General features: G+C 38.9%; 1 protein-coding gene across 2 annotated transcripts; it reads left to right on the top strand.

Annotated features, from left to right (window-relative positions):
* The first annotated feature begins 6,002 nt into the window (after nucleotides 1-6,002).
* On the top strand, nucleotides 6,003-16,463 carry BARHL1 (BarH like homeobox 1). 2 transcript variants are annotated; one of them, XM_073640663.1, is made up of 3 exons: nucleotides 6,003-7,376; nucleotides 10,927-11,149; nucleotides 14,112-16,463. In XM_073640663.1, exons 1-3 carry the CDS (start codon nucleotides 6,923-6,925, stop codon nucleotides 14,404-14,406), a joined length of 972 nt encoding a protein of 323 aa, XP_073496764.1. In that variant the 5' UTR covers nucleotides 6,003-6,922; the 3' UTR covers nucleotides 14,407-16,463. The 2 variants fall into 2 exon arrangements, with proteins under 2 accessions (XP_073496764.1, XP_073496763.1); XM_073640662.1 differs by having other exon boundaries at nucleotides 6,005-7,382.
* Nucleotides 16,464-21,338: the final 4,875 nt, after the last annotated feature.

Here is a 21,338-nt window from a genome sequence, read left to right as displayed (position 1 = left end):
AACGCTCCAGTACTGATATATCCTCCAGACATTACAACATATGTGACTGATATCAGCCCCTCTTATAACGCTCCAGTACTGATATATCCTCCAGACTTTACACAATATGTGACTGATATCAGCCCCTCTTATAACGCTCCAGTACTGATATATCCTCCAGACATTACACCATATGTGACTGATATCAGACCCTCTTATATCGCTCCAGTACTGATATATCCTCCAGACATTACATCATATGTGACTAATATCAGCCCCTCTTATAACGCTCCAGTACCGATATAACCTCCAGACATTACACGATATGTGACTGATATCAGCCCCTCTTATAACGCTCCAGTACTGATATATCCTCCAGACATTACAACATATGTGACTGATATCAGCCCCTCTTATAACGCTCCGGTACTGATATATCCTCCAGACAGTACACTATATGTGACTGATATCAGCCCCTCTTATAACGCTCCAGTACTGATATATCCTCCAGACATTACACCATATGTGACTGATATCAGCCCCTCTTATAACGCTCCAGTACTGATATATCCTCCATATATTATACCACATGTGACTGATATATCAGCTTCTATGAAGCATTGTTGTATAAGGACCAGGTGCAGAATTGTAAGACATGATGGGGGTTGAAGGCCCCTTGTTTCTCTTCCTGTCAGTGACGAACTCCATAGATTCTATTAATATAACAGATTAGATACATTCTCTGGAGATAATCAGGGATGAGATACACCATAGAGCAGAGGCTGCAGACAGTAGAGACTTATTACAGCTCTGCCGGATGCGGCCAAACAATGAACAAATCCAATTATGTAAGTGCCAGCGGGAGCGATATAAGCGGAGCGAGCATTATACACAGGCGCCCACCGGACTGCACTGCCGCCATCTGGCTACTGGGGGGACTGCAGCCACTACACCAGGGCCTCTGCTCTGTCCTGGGGGAGGTTGTAGTTCTGCTGTTACCTTACCATAGATACAGAGTGCTGCTGAGGACCGGACCTTGCTACCATAAACCTCCCTATCTATAGCTTCCCACCAGATTAGCACCCTGCTCTCCCAAAATGCTCTGTGCTGCTGAGAACCCACCTCTTCCACTATGTAATACTACGTCTATCACCTCCCACAAAATTGGCACACTGCTCTCCTGAAATACTTTGTGCTGCTGATGATCTTGCCCTTCTTTCACTATATAACTTTAAGTACTTTTGCTGCCCAACAACATTAAAACAATACTCCTCTAAAATACTCTGTGCTGCTGTGGACTCCTCTGCTGGAGAGGCTAGTGCTAAAATTCAGAAACAGCCTGACATCCAAATACCCTGGCCAAGGGCAATAACCCCCTTTCTCCAGGCTACGTCCTGCCTTTATCAAGCTACTGAAACACTCTGTGCTGCTGGCGTCTCCAGCCACTAAATGTCAGCTGAGGATTTGAGGGGCCTCTGAGGCACCAGGTGGGCTGCAGCCTCTGCACCCCCTAAAACTGTGCCACTGTCACATGACTAGTTATCAGGGGCTGGGAAAGCTGGGGACCACTCAGCTCATGGCAGCACATTAGGACCAGGACTGTCCGGGACTGGAGAGGGGGTGATTGATTCCGGCATTTCCCTTTTTCCAGATGAACAGTCCCATAGAAGGAAACTCTAAACTGGGGCAGCTCCACCATTGTGCAACCTGAGACAATGTTTTCAGCCGTCTTAAAGGTGTTAAGTCTTCTGCCATTAAAGTGACAGCTTGCAACCGCTCTGCTGTTCTCAGGGGGAGGCTGGGGGTCTGGCACAGGCTGCTGACCGCTTGCAATCTGCTGGGAGAAGCTTGGGGGGGAGCTGGGGTCCTTGTACAAATCTGAAAGGTTTACCCATTCCCTGCTGCTGCAATACGAGCTGTCTGCACTGGCAGGAATGGGGGTCCTGACTCCTGAGGGTCACCCGACTGTCTGACCACTGCCGGCCAGTGCATGGAGTCGGGTGCAGTGCAGGTTGCCAGCGAGTGTTGTGTGCTCCTTAGGTCCTGGGCCATTAGCCCCCCAGTCCCTTCCACCGGTCCAGTATTGAAGCCCCCCCCCCCCCTCTCATGATTTGTGAGTTGAGGAAAGTACAGATATAATTACACCTTGTGCTTTCAACTTTTCTTTTTTTTTTCCATAACATTTAGAAAAAAAGAGAAAGATATTAAGTTATTTTTATGTAACAATTTATTCCCCACCCCTATCCCACCCCAGCTGTACCCTAAATAGAGCTCGTTCACACCTCTGATTTTTGGACTTCTACCTATAGTAGTGAACTGGGCCATTCACACGTCCATGACTTTTCACAGAGTGAGTGATCTGTGCACAATCGCAGAGACTTCAATACTATTGATCTGACTGTCCGATCAAAATTAGCAGCACCAGTGTATGGAACAATCAGACCGCACTCAGATGCCATCAGACTGCTGCATAGAGAATATAGGGAAAACCGAGGGAACTATGACCAAACTCTGATGGTGAAAGCTGTCAATGAGGCCATAGGAATAAGTCTAACATGTAAGAGCAGCTCTCAGTAATGAAGGAACACAATACTGCTCTGCACTTCATCCAATACAGACGTCATTCATTAGTTACTCATCTATTTGTCATCTCGGTTGCTGCCTATGCAGAGGACAGAAGTGGAGAGGTGTTTGTCATCTGCTGCTGCACTCTGTACAGGCAGAAACCGAAATGGCAGAACTAATTTCATTATGCTGAGCTTTGTCATTTCAGTCACTGCCTATGCAGAGCGCAGAATCTGATGTCAAACTCATCTAGCCTGTTTCACTCTGCATAGGCAATTCTGGGAGGGCAATTACTCTGCGCTCCAATAAGTGGCGCTGGCAGGCACCGATCACATGACAGTGGGTGCGGCGTGGGGACAATGTTACACCTCCAAAGATTATAGTGCCCAGGGCAATCACCCACAATAAACCAGCAGCTGCCACCAGGCCCGGACCCCTTGGCAGGAGGCAGGCTGCGCTAATGGGCCTCGTCCTGGGTATTTAGATACTGGACTAGGGCAGAAACCATATTTGACCTGGGGGAGATACTCTGGCAAGTAAATCATGGGAGTTGGCAAAGCAGTAGACTGCCCTCCCCCCAATGCCGCCTCACCCGCCGCCCCCATGTGCACCTGTGATCTGCGAGACAGGGTAACATGGTTCTCGTTGATATGTGACAGGTGGGAGCTACAAGAGGAAGCAGAATTTTACTTTTTGGTGTAAATGTAAGAAAATCAAAGTGATAAAAACGACACAAGAAGTTTAGAGGAAGAGGTGATGGGTGGGGGCTGAGGAGCTCATTACTGGGGAGGAGGGGGCGACTTCTGATCGTCGCACTGTCTCTAAGTGATTACACCAGCGGGTGTCAGATGAAGCCCCCAGGATTGTGCCCTCTGGTTCCTACTCATCCTGAAGATGCTGATCAAAGGGGGCAATAATGACACCCAGAAAAAGTATTGTGTCAGGCTAGGGCCCCTCCATAGCTGAAGAAGGGGGGTGCAGGAGAGGAAATGTGATAGAGATAGATAGATAGAGAGATAGATAGATAGATAGATAGATAGATATGAGATAGATAGATAGATAGATAGATAGATAGATAGATAGATAGATAGATAGATAGATAGATAGATAGATAGATAGCAGCATCCATAGCCGGATCATCCACTGCATGATGCGTTTTCTGATCTAGTTACCATTCCAGTGTAGTAATTGTTGGACCAAATGAATAGGAGCGATCATATAAAAAAAACTATAGGATCATTTCCCACATCAGTTTCCTTCCAATATTTTGTACTATGCTGGGGGGTAAAAAATGCCATAGAACTGGATAAATGGAAACTATTAGATGGATAGATAGATAGATAGATAGATAGATAGATAGATAGATAGATAGATAGATAGATAGATAGATAATAGGGAAACCTTACAATATATGAGGCTATAGATGACTGGTGCTGGCACACACTTGGCAGAGCTCACCACCCCTGATTATCTACCGAGTTCACAGAAGGATTTGGGAGTAATTACTGTGTTTCCTTTTGCAGATAATGCCAAACAAGCTCAGGATATTAATCACCTATACACATCATTATTACACCATAGGAGGCACATCCTGGGCCCTGGAAAGATCACTTATGAATGGTGGCGGGCACATTTCTCATTTATTACTTTCTTCGCTTTTTTAATAAAAAAAAAAAAAAACGGACGGCATACGGATGGAACACCGATCAATGTCTTCATACACATTCGTGATTTTTCAACACGGACCAAATATAAATCTCAATATGCATACGTCTCCATCTGATTTTGTGAATCAGACAGTGCAAGTGTTAATTGAATGGCATATTGCTCGTGTGTCTGTACATCCCCTGAGCGCACTCACGGAGACGCACACGGACACAGCCACACCCGCAATTTGCAGATAGATCTGGTCCACGAATGGCTTTATGGGATGAACAGTCGCTCTGCCCCATAGAAATCGCACCTGCATGCCCGCTGACCGCAGCTGCCGCAGAACACTGTCCTTGTCCGCCACCTAATGTATAGGGCAATAATGTGTTAATAATGGACAACATTATCCTCATCTCACAATTCACATACAACATGATGACTTTCACTTGACCTCCATGGTTTGATATCACTATCTACATTATCCCAAAAATAGATTTTATTATTACTATTACGAATAATAATAGTAATAATAATAATAATAATGATAATGTCATTATTAACAATGTATTCATAACGATGAAAATAGTTAATAAGATAAGTTAATAAAAATATTTTAATTCATAGAACAAATATAATAAGTAATAACTATGAAATGAATAAAACAAGTACTAATGTGGCACTAATATGGAATAATTATACAGAATAATTTTTAGTAAGATTTTAATACTCTAGTATCCAAATTGTGCAATCACTTCACCTTCCTCTGTAGAATGATCTATAGAACAATCTTCAGAAGATACAACACACCACATATCTGATGCTGCTGATACCTCATGGTGATGACAGACATACTGTCTCCATGGATCAGGATTTCCCTGATAATCTATAATAATTCAGTGCAATGAGCTGATATAAATGTGCAGCCTATATAATATCTCAGAGACCCCCACCCCCATTGTATTCTGTCAGGACAACAAGTAACACTCCACCTGCTCCATCAGATCAGAAAGTAACAGCCTCTTATAGACACTTGTAGGGTCTGACATGTAGATGGTGCAGGTGTAGCAGAGTCTTTGGCACTGGCATCCATGGGCATCTTATGCTTGATTCCCAAATTTCCAAATACCCTAAATAATTTATATACATTTAATTGCTAATCTGAATTAACAATTAGCATTTGTATGTGTATATTTTATTATATATTTTTTTTACGTGTGTCATGCATGCAATGTGCATTTTCTTATTATCACTATTTTAAAGGATAGGAAAAAAATCTGATTATAAAAACAAAATCCAATTAAATTAAAACAAGATCAAAACAAAACTGTTCAATAGTATATTATTATAACAGTAATTTAAAAAAAAACCTCCAGTACAAAACAATACAATAATAAAGTAAAATAATAACATTTAAATAGATGCAATAAAACGATATAAAGCAGGATTGTAAGTGTGTATATATTGTATTGTATAGCGGAGTGTGTATATATTATAGTACATAGCTTGCACTTATTCTACACACATATGCTCATAGACCTGGCACCATGGGTGACTGAGGGGGGCAGGTTTCATTGCAGGCTGGCAGCAGAGGGTTAATGGCATCATTAGAGGCTCCTGAATGATGGGATGAGAGCAAACAAGGTGGAAATTGCCTGTAAACAGCGGACCGTGAGCTGCTGTAATTAATTCACTGTCTCTTTTAATCAAACTGAAAGAGGATCAGGTTCCTTCTCCTACATGACATCAGCCAAAAAAAAGCCCCCAGCAGCCAATGGGAGAGGGGGCTCTTGTGACACGTGTGCTGACACATTATGAGCCCTGCCAAAGTGACACAAGTTCTGTAGAGAAAAAGGCTTGAAGTGACAGTGTGTAAGGAGATCTGAGACTGGAGAGGACCCCTCCCCTCCCCCTACCCCACTCCTGGAGAAGCAGGACAGTGCAAGAAGCAACGTAGGAGTTCAAAAGGAGAAGATCTGAGCCTGCAGGACCCCCTGGGTGACTCGGGAGCAGGACACTGCTCAGCCTAGAAGCTGCTGAGTGTTCTGTGCAATAAAGCCGCAAGGTTGTGGAGCTGGAGAGGAGTCCTTGGACCAGGACTGGTCATAGGTACAGGATCCTGACCCTGGACTGGTCACAGGCAGAATACCCTGGATGTGGTCTTGTCATTGGCAGAAGACCCTGACTCTCATCTGGTCCTAACCAGAACATAAGACCCCTGTTCTGCAAAGAGGAGGTTTGGTCAGCAGCACCTGTGCCCTGTGCGCAAAGACGCATGAGCCGCTCTCCAAGGTGCTGAAGTCTGCTGAGCGTCCTGGACTCTTCCCATCTACAGCTTGGTCCTTGGAGAGTCCTAGGATGACTCCTACCAGAGGATGACCCCCTGTCTGGGCTGCTGGGCTTGATCAGAGCCACCTCTTCTTCTTCTGCCCTCCTGCCTCTCTCCTTCAGAGCTGAAGCTTCCTGCATGCCTTTCTTCAGATCGATTTTATCATCATTGAGCTGGTTACACGGCAGAATCTTCTATCGATTTTGTACAAGGGTCTTCTCCTGAGGGCTCCCGACCACCCAGCTGCAGGGCAGGAGATATAACCGCTGGGACCTCTTGGACAATTTCTGGATGGCACCAACACTGGACGGTATTTTGGGGAATTAGTGAAGAATATTTTTAAGGGTATTTTTTTTTTTCGCTCAGTCCCAATGTTATTCTGAAGAGTACAAGGAGGCTGGAATGGAAGGATCTAACGGATTTGGGATTGACACCATCCTGTCCCATAGAGCTAATAGCCCTGGGCTTGCTCAGGTGGACCCATTGATGGGGGATAGTAGGTCACCCCTGGAACTCAGCCCCGGGTCTGAAATCAGCAGCCTCTGCTCCCCTCCACCTTCCCCAACTAGAGAATGTTTGGAAGGAGTCAACACTAGACAAGGGGTCGCTTTGGCCATTGAGTCCCATCTACAGCCTGGACTCTCAGCTCCTTCCCAATCCAGGACTGTCACATCTTCCTTCTTAATCAGAGACATTTTAGCAGATTGTAAGCCTCTGGCAACCTGCGCTCCTTACTCCAGTAATGGCCAACCAGCCCAAGACTTGACCCATTGTCTGTCCAGTAAAACTGCTGAAGACTTTAGGGACAAACTGGAGAAAAGTAGCAGCTCTGCGTCTTCTGATTCTGAATATAAAGGTAAAGGTGAGTTTACCCCTTCCTACTTCACCTTCTCCTTAATCTTTAAAAAAAAGTACACCCTATAAATGTGATTGTGTCTCTAAAGGAAAATTATAATTATAATATTGGCTATAATGATAAAGACTATATATATATATATATATATATATATATATATATATATATATATATATATATATATATATATATATATACAGTATATATAATACATACAATTCTATACCTAGTCTCCAAGACTCCTTTCCAATTTGGTAGAAACTTTTCTGAAAAACAGTCATTTAAGTTTTTGTTTCTTTGTTTTTCTTGTTTTATATCTATTTTTTTATATACACACTGAAAAAAAAGTTGCATATATCAATAGGAAATGCTGGCGCAATATGTATGAAAAAAATTAATGAGTTGGAATCCCAGGGCCGCAGCCTCCCTCAGAGGCCTCATTATCTGATAGAAATATTAGGAATAAATATGTAAGGAATTAACATAAAAGCGGACATCCAAATTAGTCATACAAGTCGGGTCTATCTATTACCATGCAATTAGATGAAAACTGACATTAAAGATTAAAGTGATAGGAGCTCTGAACTCACCAAGAACATCGCAGCCTATTTATGGGCAAAATGGGAAATGTATTTACACGGGAACTTTGCTGTTTTGGCTAAAAGTTTTTTTTAATCGGTAAAGCAAATATAATACATAGTGCTTAAAAAAATACAAATTATGCAAACAATTATAAAGTATGGTGGGTGTTTTTTTTAGTCTTGTCTATTTCTAGAATTACTTTTTATTTTTTTTATCGTATTTTTATTATAAGACATAAAGTAATCATACATGTTTTGTTGTTTTTTTTTTTTACCTAGCAAAATACTTTTTTTTCCTTGCCTAATCATCTCGCACTTTTTTTTGAAATGATGGTTTTCAACTTTAAATACAGCTAATATTTTTGGATTAAATATTTATCAGATGATTTTAACGATCTTGAATATTATAAACAGCAAAATGGATATTTAATTTGCAATTTAAAAAAAAATGAATTACATTATTTTGGCAGACTATTCTTTTTTTGTGTGTGTGTAATTTTGCTTTTAGCTTATACAGCTTATCTAATCATAAAATTCCGAATACATGGTTTTTGGTATATATATTTTTTTCTACATTTTTTTGCTGAACTGATATATAAGATAGTTCCTTGTGATCCGGTTAGTTAGGTGGAGAATTTCTGGATGAAGGCTCCTGGTTCCCAAGTGGCTCAATTAAGCGGATTATTGTCTCCTACAGAGGGAATCAGCTTCTGCCTTGTCAGTGCAGCACACAAGCTCATACCATAAAATGCCCCATAAACCCCTGTATACGTGTCATACAGACAATTTCATGCAATGCAGGTCACTAGGAGAAGATCTGTTACTGCATCCACACCAGTCATAGACCAAGGGAACAACATCACATCTGTCCAATTTTGTAGAAATAACTTCATCATATCCCATCATACTACTTATCACATGCCAGATAGATAAAGCGCTAGAACAGGGGAAAGAGAAAGATGATAGACAGACAGATATATATATATTTTTATCAGATAGGAAAGGAATTGATAGATAGCAAACAGATTGATACATGAGATATCAAAAAGATTGATAGATATTAAATGATAGCTAGAACAAAAAAAAGAAGAAAGATTAAGATATATCAATTAGATTGATAAATATAGGATAAATAGAAAGAAAAAATATATAAGATAAATAGATTATAAGAGATAAAGATATAAAAAAAATAAAAATAAAAAAAAAGGAAGAAATACATCATAAAGATTGGAAAGCAATTAAGAGATTAGATAGTTTGATAGATAGATAGATAGATAGATAGATATGGGATAGATAGATAGATAGATAGATGATATGATAAATAGATAACAAAATGACAGGATCCGAAAAGTTTTGTACAGACAACATATTTCAATAATGTTTAAAAAATGTTATATTAACACATGGATTTTTTTTTTTTCTGTTTTAATTCTTTCTATAATTCAGGGTAAATTATGAAAAAAATTAAGTGAATGGTCCACAATAGAATACGTCTATTACAGCATTCTAAGGTCATCATGCAACTATTTTATGCTATTATTAAGATTATTATTACTATTATTTAGATATGCGGGAATATTCCCGACTCTGGTTATAATCACACACTGCGTTTGTCCTTGAACACTAAGTTTTTACACACATATTTTTTTTGTTAATTTACAAATAACACATCCAGCTCTGCTATATCTGTTGACAGGATCTGGATCTGTGCACTTTATAGCCGATCAGTATGTGCAGTATTAGGCGCCAGACATGGCCCTTCTGTGCTGAGCATACAGGTGAAGCAGAGCAGAGGTCACTTTGTCATCTGGCCACTGTGCTCTGGTATCAGCAGGTGATATCTGTTGGACCATCATAACCTACAAGACTATTATCATCTGAACTTTGAAATGGAATGTTTAACTCAGAAATATTATTATCTACAGAATATACAGAACATATAATAGTCCTGTTACATAATACACAGATTATATGCAAGGCATATTGCAGGACTATTAGACTATTATTTATCATTTGTACTTTATATGATTATATAGATTAAAATTTGACTATTATAATCTAACAATTATTATAATCTGTACTTTACATTATGATATAAATAATAGAGGACCATTATAACTTGTACTTTATATTTATACAGACTTTATAATCTGTATATGTATAATATACATCTATTATATTGTGTACTTTAGACTTAAATGTATAACACAATACTATTATCTACAACACATGACTATTATAATCTGTATCTCTATGTCATGTACAGCATAGTTCTATTATTATCTACAACTCAGGAATATTATAAACTGTACTTTTTATGTGATATATAACAAATTATTATAATCTACAACACAGGGCTGTTATAATCTGTATTTTTGTATCACATTTAACAGGGCTAGTATTATATATATATTTAATATGATGATATAGATAACACAGGACAATTATAATCACTGATGATATAGATAACAGAGGACTATTATAATCACTAATGATATAGATAACAGAGGACTATTTTAGATGTGATGTATTTTATGTGTGATTTATATTAGTTCTGTGTTATACATGACATATAAAAGACAGATTATATTAGTTGTGTGTTACACATTATAATATTCTTCTGTTATAACATAGGACTATAATCTACAACTCAGAACTATAATAACCTGTACTTTATAAATGATAACATGATTCATGTATATTCTGTACAATTGTGTTATAATCTATAACAGGATGATTATAAAGCACACAACTTTTATTACCTGCACTTTATCAGTGAGGCATAGCATACAGATTGTATAATCTATACCATATATGTAATGTATAAATCGCAGCTAATACAGAGAAACGCTTATACAGTGAGCTGCGATAGTTTTGTTAACTGTCTCAGCGATTGTGGCTTTATTATAGTTATTAACGACTAATAATTATAAGTAATGGCTTTTATTTGTGACGATTGATGGTTTCAGTAAAGGAGGAAGGGGAGCGGGAAATCTCCAGCTCCAGGGACAGCCCCCCTGTTCGGTTGAAGAAGCCCCGCAAGGCCCGCACCGCCTTCACCGACCACCAGTTGGCGCAGCTGGAGCGCAGCTTCGAGAGGCAGAAATACCTGAGTGTGCAGGACCGGATGGAGCTGGCGGCTTCACTCAACCTCACCGACACCCAGGTGAAGACCTGGTACCAAAACCGCAGGTCAGTGCACATATAGCGAAGCGGCCGCAAATCTAGCGCCCGGTGTCACATCAATGCTGGCGGCAGGACACAGAGACCATCGCCTCTTAGTGTGCACCCGACTACAAAACTGATGCCAGCAGTCGGCGCAAGAATAGCGCCAAATCCTAACCTGAGCGCACACCTGCAAAAGGCGCAGACAACCCACCGATCTGCACTGCACCCCAATAATCCCCCATAGATCTGACATCAACAATGAAGTGTCAGCTATCAGAGGAAGTGCAGGGAAAGATAGTCCATACAGGTAGCTGAGTGATTGCTCTATAAGCTGATGTCCAAAAGCGAGAAAACGGACAACACCTGCGACAATCAGGCAGCATTACTGCACGGGAATACAGGGAGAGGGGAATCCTGCGGTGTAATCACCGAGTGGGAGAAAGAAGAATCCTGCGGTGTAATCACTGAGTGGGAGAAAGAAGAATTGCGAGTGTTTTGCGTGACATTCTTACTCACAACCCGACACCTGATATGTCAAGACTATAGCGCAGGCACAATGTCGCACTGTTCCTGCATCATATCATCTATTCCCTTTACAGAAAAAAAAATATATATATATATTATATATATATATATATATATATATAACAAATATTTTTTCTTTTTCTGTATATATATCGCTATATATATATATATATATATATATATATATATTTTACACACACACGTCTATATATACATACACACACATATATTTATATTACACACACATACATATATATACACATTTATACATATATATATACACATACACACATCTATAAATATATATATATATTACACACATACATATATACACACATTTATACATATATATATTACACACACATACATATATATACACATTTATACATATATATAGATATACACATATACACATGTACATATACACACACACACACACATCTATAAATATATATTACACACATACATATATACACACATATATATATATATATATATATATATATATACATACATACACACACATTTACATATACACATATAGAGAGAGAGATAATATGTATAGTTCTGAGGTGCCGTCATTCTTCATAATAATCATGGTTGGAGATGACAGATTGTTATTCATTGCTCAGGTTGTAGCGTCAGGTTCCCTTTTGTTCACAGTCACAATGAGAAACATACACAATTCATCGGATTCGATTTAGCTTTTAATTGGTACACAGGACAAAAAAAAAAATCACAAATCTGAAAAATGTATAAAAAAGGTTAAGAAAAAAAACAACTTTCAGCATCCTTTTTCATCCAGAAGTTATACTAACTCTTTATATAAGTGTCACTGATCCATGTGCTCAGAGAAGAGAAATTGCTAAAGCTAATAGGAAGCTGATAATATGATTTTACAAATTATGTAATAAAAAAGTAATGCCAACTTTATACTTTCTCATAGTTTTTAATTTATATTTAATAATTATTATATATTATATTATTTACTTTTATTTTTATTGGTCTTTTCTTTATATCAGTGCAATATATTATTTACATGATTAGCAGTTTTCTCTGATTATGTAAACTTTTTTTTTTTGTTCTGCATTCATTTGTGTATTTTTGTTTTTAGTTCTATCATTTTTGTTCTTTAACTTTTTTTTTATTTTCATTTACTTTACAAAATGAGAAAAAAGAAATCCAGGGAATAAAAATAAAATACAAAAATAGATATAATAATATTTTCAAACGCAGAATAATTTTTGCGCTTCTATTTGTTTAAATTTACATATTTTTATTGGCATCAGTAAAACAACATCATTATATTCCACATAAACACCCATATATAAACACATTGACACATTAATAATAAATTAACGATTTCTTCTTTAGGCATCAATAATTTACAGGCCATTTCTGTAATTACATAATTATTATAATTATGATTAATGAATAATTCAGGCTTGGAATTCAGATTTTTATTTTTTTACTAGGGGGTGGGGGGTGGAGGCATAAAGGCTGAGATGATGCGAGTACGCGACTCCGCAACTTTTGAAATTGAATTATTATAGAATATGTACAATAGATTTTGACATTCCTAGTGAGGTGTCCTAAGGGCATTGCACCATGGTAGAAGCTGGAATATTTATACACATCCCTCAAACTTTACTTTTTTTTTAAGATAGTGTTTTTACATTATCCAATTTACAGTTTTGTTTTTTTTTATAGCTATGCTGATACTTTTATGCACTTAATTATTTTTTTTTCTGGAAATACCTGCAGAAAAAAATCACCCATTAATAGTAAAAATGATGTTACATATTTTACTACATTTTTTTTAAATCAAATTTTAACAGTTTGAATCTGGTAATCTAAAATAATTTCCAGAATTTATATAAATGTTATGTAGTTAAAAAAAAAAAACAATAATAATAATGAAGGCTATAAATAACAACAGGTTAAAATATTATAAAATAAGAAATGAATTAAAATCACATTAATATTTTTATAAAAAAAAAAAAACAACTAATCCCACATGTACACACATATATATATATATATGTGTGTGTGTGTGTATATATATGTATGTATATATATATATATATATATATATATATATATATGTATAAATAAACAAACACATATTTGTACGTATATATACACACACTACATTTAAAATCATACAGAAAAAAGCAAATACCTTGTATAGTTCTGTTCTGTTATCCTTTCACCAAACACTAATACTAGGAGGGTAGAGGGGCAATTATATTAATTACATTTTAGGGTAAAATACTCTTAAAGGGCAACTCCAACCAAATTATCACCCCTCCCCTTCCCCACCGATTTGCTTCTTGGGTCATCTGTTCACCCATCTAACTTATGGACCCTTAAATCACGTGATTGTCATAAAAATATAATAAAATAAGATTGGTTTTCCTGAAATATCAAGGCCCTTATGTTTTCTTTTTTACTTATGCAGGACAAAGTGGAAGAGACAGACCGCAGTTGGACTGGAATTACTGGCAGAAGCTGGAAATTACTCCGCTCTTCAAAGAATGTTCCCTTCTCCGTACTTCTACCCACAAAGCCTTGTGTCCAACCTGGACCCAGGTGCTGCACTTTACCTCTATAGAGGTCCTACTGCACCTCCACCAGCTTTACAAAGACCTTTGGTCCCCAGGATCCTTATTCACGGACTTCAAGGTGGCGCTGAGCCCCCACCGGCCTTGCCCCCTCTGACAGGAGTCATACCAAGGTCGGCACAGCCCCGGTGAAGAGGTCTATAGAAGCTCAGACAGGTGCCAAAGTCATAGACTTCACCAATGCACCAGAGAACGGGTGACCTCATCAGCGATGGGACTTACATACGGACTTGTCTGTGGACAGCCCTACGAAAACTAAGGCAAAAAAGTGACCTTTTGAGAATTAGAGGAGAGTTCAAAAACTATGAGAAGATGTAAAAAAAAGTGTGTGATATGGTCAATTTTGATCACTTATTTCTCAGAATCCATAAATTCCTAATGAAAAATTTGACATCATCGGCTTTCTTAGCATGATGGAAGAGCAGTAGAAAAACCCCTAAAAAAAATATATTAAAAAATATCACCAGGAAACTAAATTCTTGAATCAATCCTGGCAGCTTCGCCATTCCTTAAACATGGCTGCCTTCATGGTCAGTTGTCAAGCAGATTTCTCAGATATAGAATTGGTAAAATGTAGGTCTTATACATACATAATACATATGTATACAGTATATATCTATATATAACCTAGATTTGACCTATTTTTTTTTTTTTGGGGGGGGGGGATGATTTTTATTTATTTATTTTACTCACTTATATAGCACCATAAATTCCACAGCACTTTACAGACATAATTGGCGCTGTCCCCATTGGGGCTCACAATCTAAATTCCCTATCAGTAGGATGCTCTTTATTGTCCTTATTACTCAAAATAGGTAAATTATTGGAAATTGTGGTGTTGGTGGGGGTGGGGAACTTATGCCACTAATTCTGATGTACTTCTGTTGTAGAAGGGTCACAGGACCCTCCTGGGCACCAGGGCAAGGGTGCAGATTCGACAGTTGCACCCCCATGGTAGTCATCCAAGTATAAAAAATTATTACAATTGTTTCTGAGGCCAAAAATTCACTGTGATTTAACATTTGTCCTTTAAATTTAATTGATAATAGAAATAGTTTAATGGTGATAGAAGTTTTAAATGAGCCAATGATATCTCTAAGCCTGTTAGCACCACCTCCGAGGATCCGAGGATCCTGATTACTACAGAGTTATATATATATATTTAATGTTTTATACATTGCTGCTATCCCCTATAAGCACAGATATGTTCATGTTTCAAGGCTAACTCTTGGCGTGATGTGGAACTAGAAGATCCAGCCCCGGGGGGCTCACAGGTTTAGGGTTAGGGTACAATCTATGTTAAAAGAAAAAAAAAAAAAAAAAGAAAACTCCTATGGCCAAATATGAAATATAATTTGGAAATCATAATACTCATGGATTGATTTAAGTTACCTCTGAGAAATAAGGATTTGCGGTCTTCTGCCTGTACATAGTCCTTTGTATATTAAACCGACCCTGTCTACCTATTTATAAAAAAACTAAATTAGATCATTAAATATGATTTTCCCAGCAAAAAACAAACAAAACACATACACACAAGAAAACTACAGAGAAATGTATTATGTTAACCTCTTACGTGCCACTATAATCTGTACAGTTCAGATAAGAGAGAGAATATGAATTTCTAGGGTAAATGGGTAAATCTGCTCATGTAGAGTTTAAAAAAAATAATGTTCAACCCTCTAAAATATGAAACAGGGCTGAAATAGGATCATCCCAATATCCTTTACTGATCATAGTGGACATTTTGTAGTCTGAACAGACTTCATGGAAATTAAGCTTAGGTTTTAAAAAGGTGACGTGTCCCTTTAAAGATATAAAGTCCCCACTGAAATGAATGGTCTCTACAGAAAAAGCCAAAATGAACGTTCATTTCATGTGTCGCCATTGTTCCATCTTTGGACTGTGACGTGGACCGGCTTATTTTGGTATAGGTGGGTGGGGGCCTGATAGATAAAATATATTTAAATGGATTGTCCAAGACACACGATTCCGCAGTGATCGCTACAGAGCAGATTTTTCCATAGCTTGGTACAACAGAGGTTAACCCTTTCTCTTCAGACTGATGGGTATTTTTCTAAGCATCCGTGGACCTGAACATCATCATCACTTATTTATTCTCTGTTCAATGACTTTATGAGTAATATTGAAATGCCATAAAAAAAATCATTAAAAAATACTCAGAAATATGACCGTAGCATCTTTTGATTAATGGAAACCAACAATGGAAGATAATTATGGGGGATCATTGGGGAATCACTAGGAACAATGGTACGTTTTAGATGATGTTTTCCTTGAATTACCTTACAAAATGGCAATCTTGATTTGATATTAATAGAACAGCTAATAAATGACTTGTTGCTCACATGACTGCATATAAGATCTGTGAGAAAAACGGATGCGTGCAATCCGATAAAAATTTGCACTTTGACTAATGTTAATCTATGATTCCCTGCTCATCTGCTCAGATCAGACTGAGAAAAAAATCCCAGCATGCTGCGAGTGGCTGTGCATATTGGACCAGACTCGCCAATGCAAGTCAATGGGTGCGAGAAAAAAATCGCATGGCACACAGACCATCTGTATGCCGTCCGATTTTTATGCATCCATCTCCTAGAAAACCCGACATTTCATCAGCCGAGTACAGTAAATTCATTTACAGTGTGACCGGTCAGAATAGATATTTACACAGAATAGACAGAAAGATGTCAGTGACATAAACAATTACTACAGTGCATGTGTAGTTTAATGTTCATGTATTTAGCTAATAATTAAATAAATTAAAGAAAAAAATGGCGTGAGGTCCACCAAAATTTTAATAACCAGCAGAGGGAAAGTCAACAGCTGGGGGCTGATGTTTATAACCTGTGAAGGGGGTAATACACATGGAGCTTCCCAGGCTATTAATATCAGCTCACAGCTGTATACTTAGCCTTTACTGGTTATTAAAATGGGGGACTAAAAAAAAAAAAAAAAAAGTAAAAAATCACATGGGATGCCCCCTATAATTAATAATCAGCAAAGGCTAGGCAGACAGCTGTGGGCTCATATTAATAGGTTAGGAAGGGGCCATGGATATTGGCCCCCTCCCAGACTAAAAACATCATCTCTCAGCCGCCCCAGAAAAGGCGTATACATATGATGTGCAAACTAGGGCGCTTAGCATTCGCTCTTCCCACTTGTCCTTGTGCAGTGGCAAGTGGGGTAATAGAATTGGGGTTGATGTCGGCTTTGAAATGCCAGCTGACATCAAGCCCAGGGGTTAGTAATGGAGAGGTGGCTATAAGAGACATCCCCATTACTAACCCCATAGTCAAATTATAAATAAAACACAGCCAGAATAAAGTATTGTAATAGAAATAAAGACACTGACACCTTTGTTTCAAATAAACACCCCCCTTTTATTTATTATGGAAAAAGGAAAAATAATAAACCACCATATTCCTCAACCATCTGACAAGAAGATAATCCATTTGTCCTGCGACGAGTCTAGCTCTGCTACATCCAGATGCCTTGCTGAACGGTGGCATGAAGTGACCGTTCAGCCTGACATCCAGCAGAGACACTGAGCTGCGCATGATAGTGCAGCATCAGTGCCTCGCAGTCACGTGAATAAGGTGAATGGAGTTTATAACCTATGAACTCAGTTCACCTCACTGAGATCAGCGCGAGTGGCATCGGAAAGTTCTCAAGCCGCTTGCTCTGACGTTAGTGAGGTGAACAGAGAATCTTATGGATGCGCCATTTCTGGGGGGCTGAGAGCTGGTGTTTTTAGTCTGGGAGGGGGACAATATCCATGGCCCCTTCCTAGCCTATTAACATCAGCCCGCAGTTGTCTGCCTAGCCTTTGCTGGTTATTAATTATAGGGGGGACCCCCATGTCATTTTTTTGGGGCCTCCAATTTTAATAACTAGTAAAGGCTACGCAGAAAGCTGTGAGCTGATATTAATAGCCTGGGAAGCTCCATGTGTATTATCCCCTTCCCAGGTTATAAACATCAGCCCCCAGCTGTCGACTTTCCCTCAGCTGGTTATTAAAATTTTGGGGGAACCCAGGCCATTTTTTTTCTTTAATTAATTAATCAATTAATTAATTAAATTCCAAGTACAGTAAGCTACACATGCAAAGCAATGATTATATATCTAACTGACATATATCTATCTATATGTATTGAAAAATATTTACTTTGAATGCAATCTTTAAATGACATACAGAATCACTCTATGTAAAAGCTAATGTTAAAATCACATTGCATGCGTGTGGTGCAATGTTATGCCTTCTTAGCCACACCCACTTGATCTTTTAGAAACAACGGAATACGTTGACGTGGTCGTCAATAAATATTCCATCACATTTTATGTTCTTGTGTCACTGCAGTGTTGAAAAGTGTTGAAAAGAAAGACACAGGTGACAAAACTCCCATTCTATCTTGTCCCTGTACTACAGCTCCATCCATCTCTGGGCCTGCTCTATACCATTTAGTGCAGGACAGGAGTACAGCAGTTGCCCATAACAACCAATCATAGCACAGCTTCCATTTTCTGACCAGCACTGTAAAAATGAAAGGAGTGCTCTGTGTATATACACCTCGTGCTTCTATTTGCCATAATTTATGACACATAACAGCAACTCGTCACCAAACTACAGTAAAAGCAGCTACTTACGGCCATTAAGGCTGCGTGCCCACTGTGCGTTTTTCAAGAGTTTTTGCCTCGGAATTTCCGCAGCGAAAATGCTTAAAAAACGCTTGGTAATCTGTGCCCCATGGTTCCCCATGATAATCCCCATGTGCTGTGCACATGCTGCGGAAATTTCCGCTGTGGATTATCATTGCGGAAAAATCCGCAGCATGTCCATTAATTTTGCAGACACACAGCCTAATTGCCACCATTGACTTGCATTGGAACACTTAATATCCGCATCACTACATGTGCACATGCGGATTTTAAGCGATTCAATGTGCAGATGGTACCCGGGTGTGGAGGACAGGAGACTCTCCTCCAGACCCGGGTACCATAGAACCTGTGAAAAAAAAAATTAAAATAAAAAATATACATTATACTCACCTTCTGATGGCCTGCGGTCTTCTGTACTGTGCGTCCTGGCTCCCCGGCGGCTCGTGATGGTCTAAAAGGACCTTCTATGACGTCATTTAGTCATGTGACAGGTCACGCGATCGTTGACGTCGGCGGTCGCGTGACCTGTCACATGACTAAATGACGTCATGGAAGTTCCTTTCACACCACCGCGAGCCGCCGAAGACACCGGACACAGCGGAGAACAGACCGGGAACCATCAGAAGGTGAGTATAATTTTTTATTATTATTTTTTACCATTTTTATTATTATTTTTAACTATGGATTTATATAGTGTGACCAAGTTGTCAAGCACTTTTCCAAGTGATGCTAAAATCGCTTGGAAAAGCGCTTGATAACCCGCATGCGGAAATGCATGTGAAGAACACTTGACAAACGCTTCTACCTGGCAGGAAAAATGCATGTAAAATCCGCATGTGTTTTTCCTGCCAGGGAGAAGCGTAAAAAATCTGCAGCATTTCTGCATCGTGGGCACTTAGCCTTTGAGTTAATACAGCCCAATTCCTCAGAGTTCGGCCACATGGTTTTTATTTCAGAAACACGTTGGAAAGTGCGGCAAGTCACAGTAAAACACGCACCACGTACCCCATCGTCCTGCCTAAATACACCGCCATTGTTTACATCCAGAAATGAGAGACATGTTCTGGTCATGTCCAATAGTCGAGGCGTAAGAGAATGCCCCGACACACAGTAACGAGCACCGCCTCTGTGTATCTAATACGTTTCTCCAATCAGCTAATGTCTGAAATCGGAGGGACATGGAGGTACAATATGGCCCCCGCATTACAGACCTGGACAGCACAGATGTAAAACATAGTAATGAGTGCTATACACACATATGTACGCAGTATACAGGGTTGGTCCCAGTGGCTCCAGTTCACTTCTGATTTTTCCCTCTTGAATTCTAAGAGCCATTACCGTAGTTATTTTTCGACATTGTATCAGCTCTTATTATTTTTGCAGCACGAGCTACAGTCTTTTCTTCACTATTGTGGGGTCCGCACGACTTTCTGATCTCTTTTTATTCCATTCCTTTGGGAAACGAAGAGACTACATAAACTAAATAACAGCGATTCTGCCACTTCGACCCATGTTAGTTTTTTTTCTTAATTTTGGAGTTCATCCTATGAGATAAATATTAATATTGTAATAGCTTGAACAGGAGCGATTAACCCCCCCCCCAACAAAAAAAGAAAAAACACTTGGTAAGTTTTCAAGTACCCTGAAAAGGTCGGCGATCTCTGCTTTTATATATTTTTAACATATGTATTTTTTGCACATTTTTCATTGGTCCCCCTAGGGGACTTACTGTAACTTCGATCACTTGTATAATTGACTGCAGTACGGTAACATTGCAGTGAAATTACCATCTATATCTGCGGTGATTGGATCTAGCTCTGATCACTGCAGTTTACTGCTGCTAACAATCAAGACCACTGTATTTAAGAGGTTATGATAGGGGGAAGGTGTCACTTCCAGTCACGGTGGATGTCGTAAGTTGCAGCATGGACATAGTGGGCCCCCAATGGACCATGTGCCCCAGCACTTTCCAGAGTCCACCCGGTGATGGAACCAGCCCTAATCATATATTGTACATACTCACTACTACAATCAGACACAAGCTTCACAACAAAAACGTAGATACCTCCGAGGCCACAGTTTCATATTTTGGGCTCTTGTTTGCCTAATTGAACTCAATGGCCCCCTCTGGTGGTGAGCATTGGATCCCACTTATTGTGTGTGTGTGTTTATAAAAAGAAGCACTGAGTCACAATCAGGGAGAAATAGTAACACAGTCTCATGTAACAACTTCCATTGCTCATGAGGGTTTACTTATTCATTAGGCCTCCTACCCACCACAATTTACATGGGACTGTCCCACAGAACGGACCTAGGCAAATATGTTAAAAAATGACCATTTGTGGGAGGTTACAGGTATGAAGCTTCTAGTAATGGCTGATCCCAGA

This window comes from Phyllobates terribilis, unplaced genomic scaffold (assembly GCF_046119375.1).
Source record: "Phyllobates terribilis strain yellow unplaced genomic scaffold, ASM4611937v1 Scaffold_7__3_contigs__length_470593459, whole genome shotgun sequence".
NCBI lineage: Eukaryota > Metazoa > Chordata > Amphibia > Anura > Dendrobatidae > Phyllobates > Phyllobates terribilis.
The sequence above is the reverse complement of the archived record's forward strand: the minus strand, read 5'-3'. Positions and strand labels throughout refer to the sequence as shown.

Bases quoted from the DNA above. Each gene is read 5' to 3' on its own strand.
- BARHL1 (XM_073640662.1), top strand. From the start codon at position 6,923: ATGGAAGGATCTAACGGATTTGGGATTGACACCATCCTGTCCCATAGA. The intron at 7,383-10,926 runs GTGAGTTTACCC...TGATGGTTTCAG, and splicing joins TTCTGAATATAAAGGTAAAG to TAAAGGAGGAAGGGGAGCGG. The intron at 11,150-14,111 runs GTCAGTGCACAT...TTACTTATGCAG, and splicing joins ACCTGGTACCAAAACCGCAG to GACAAAGTGGAAGAGACAGA.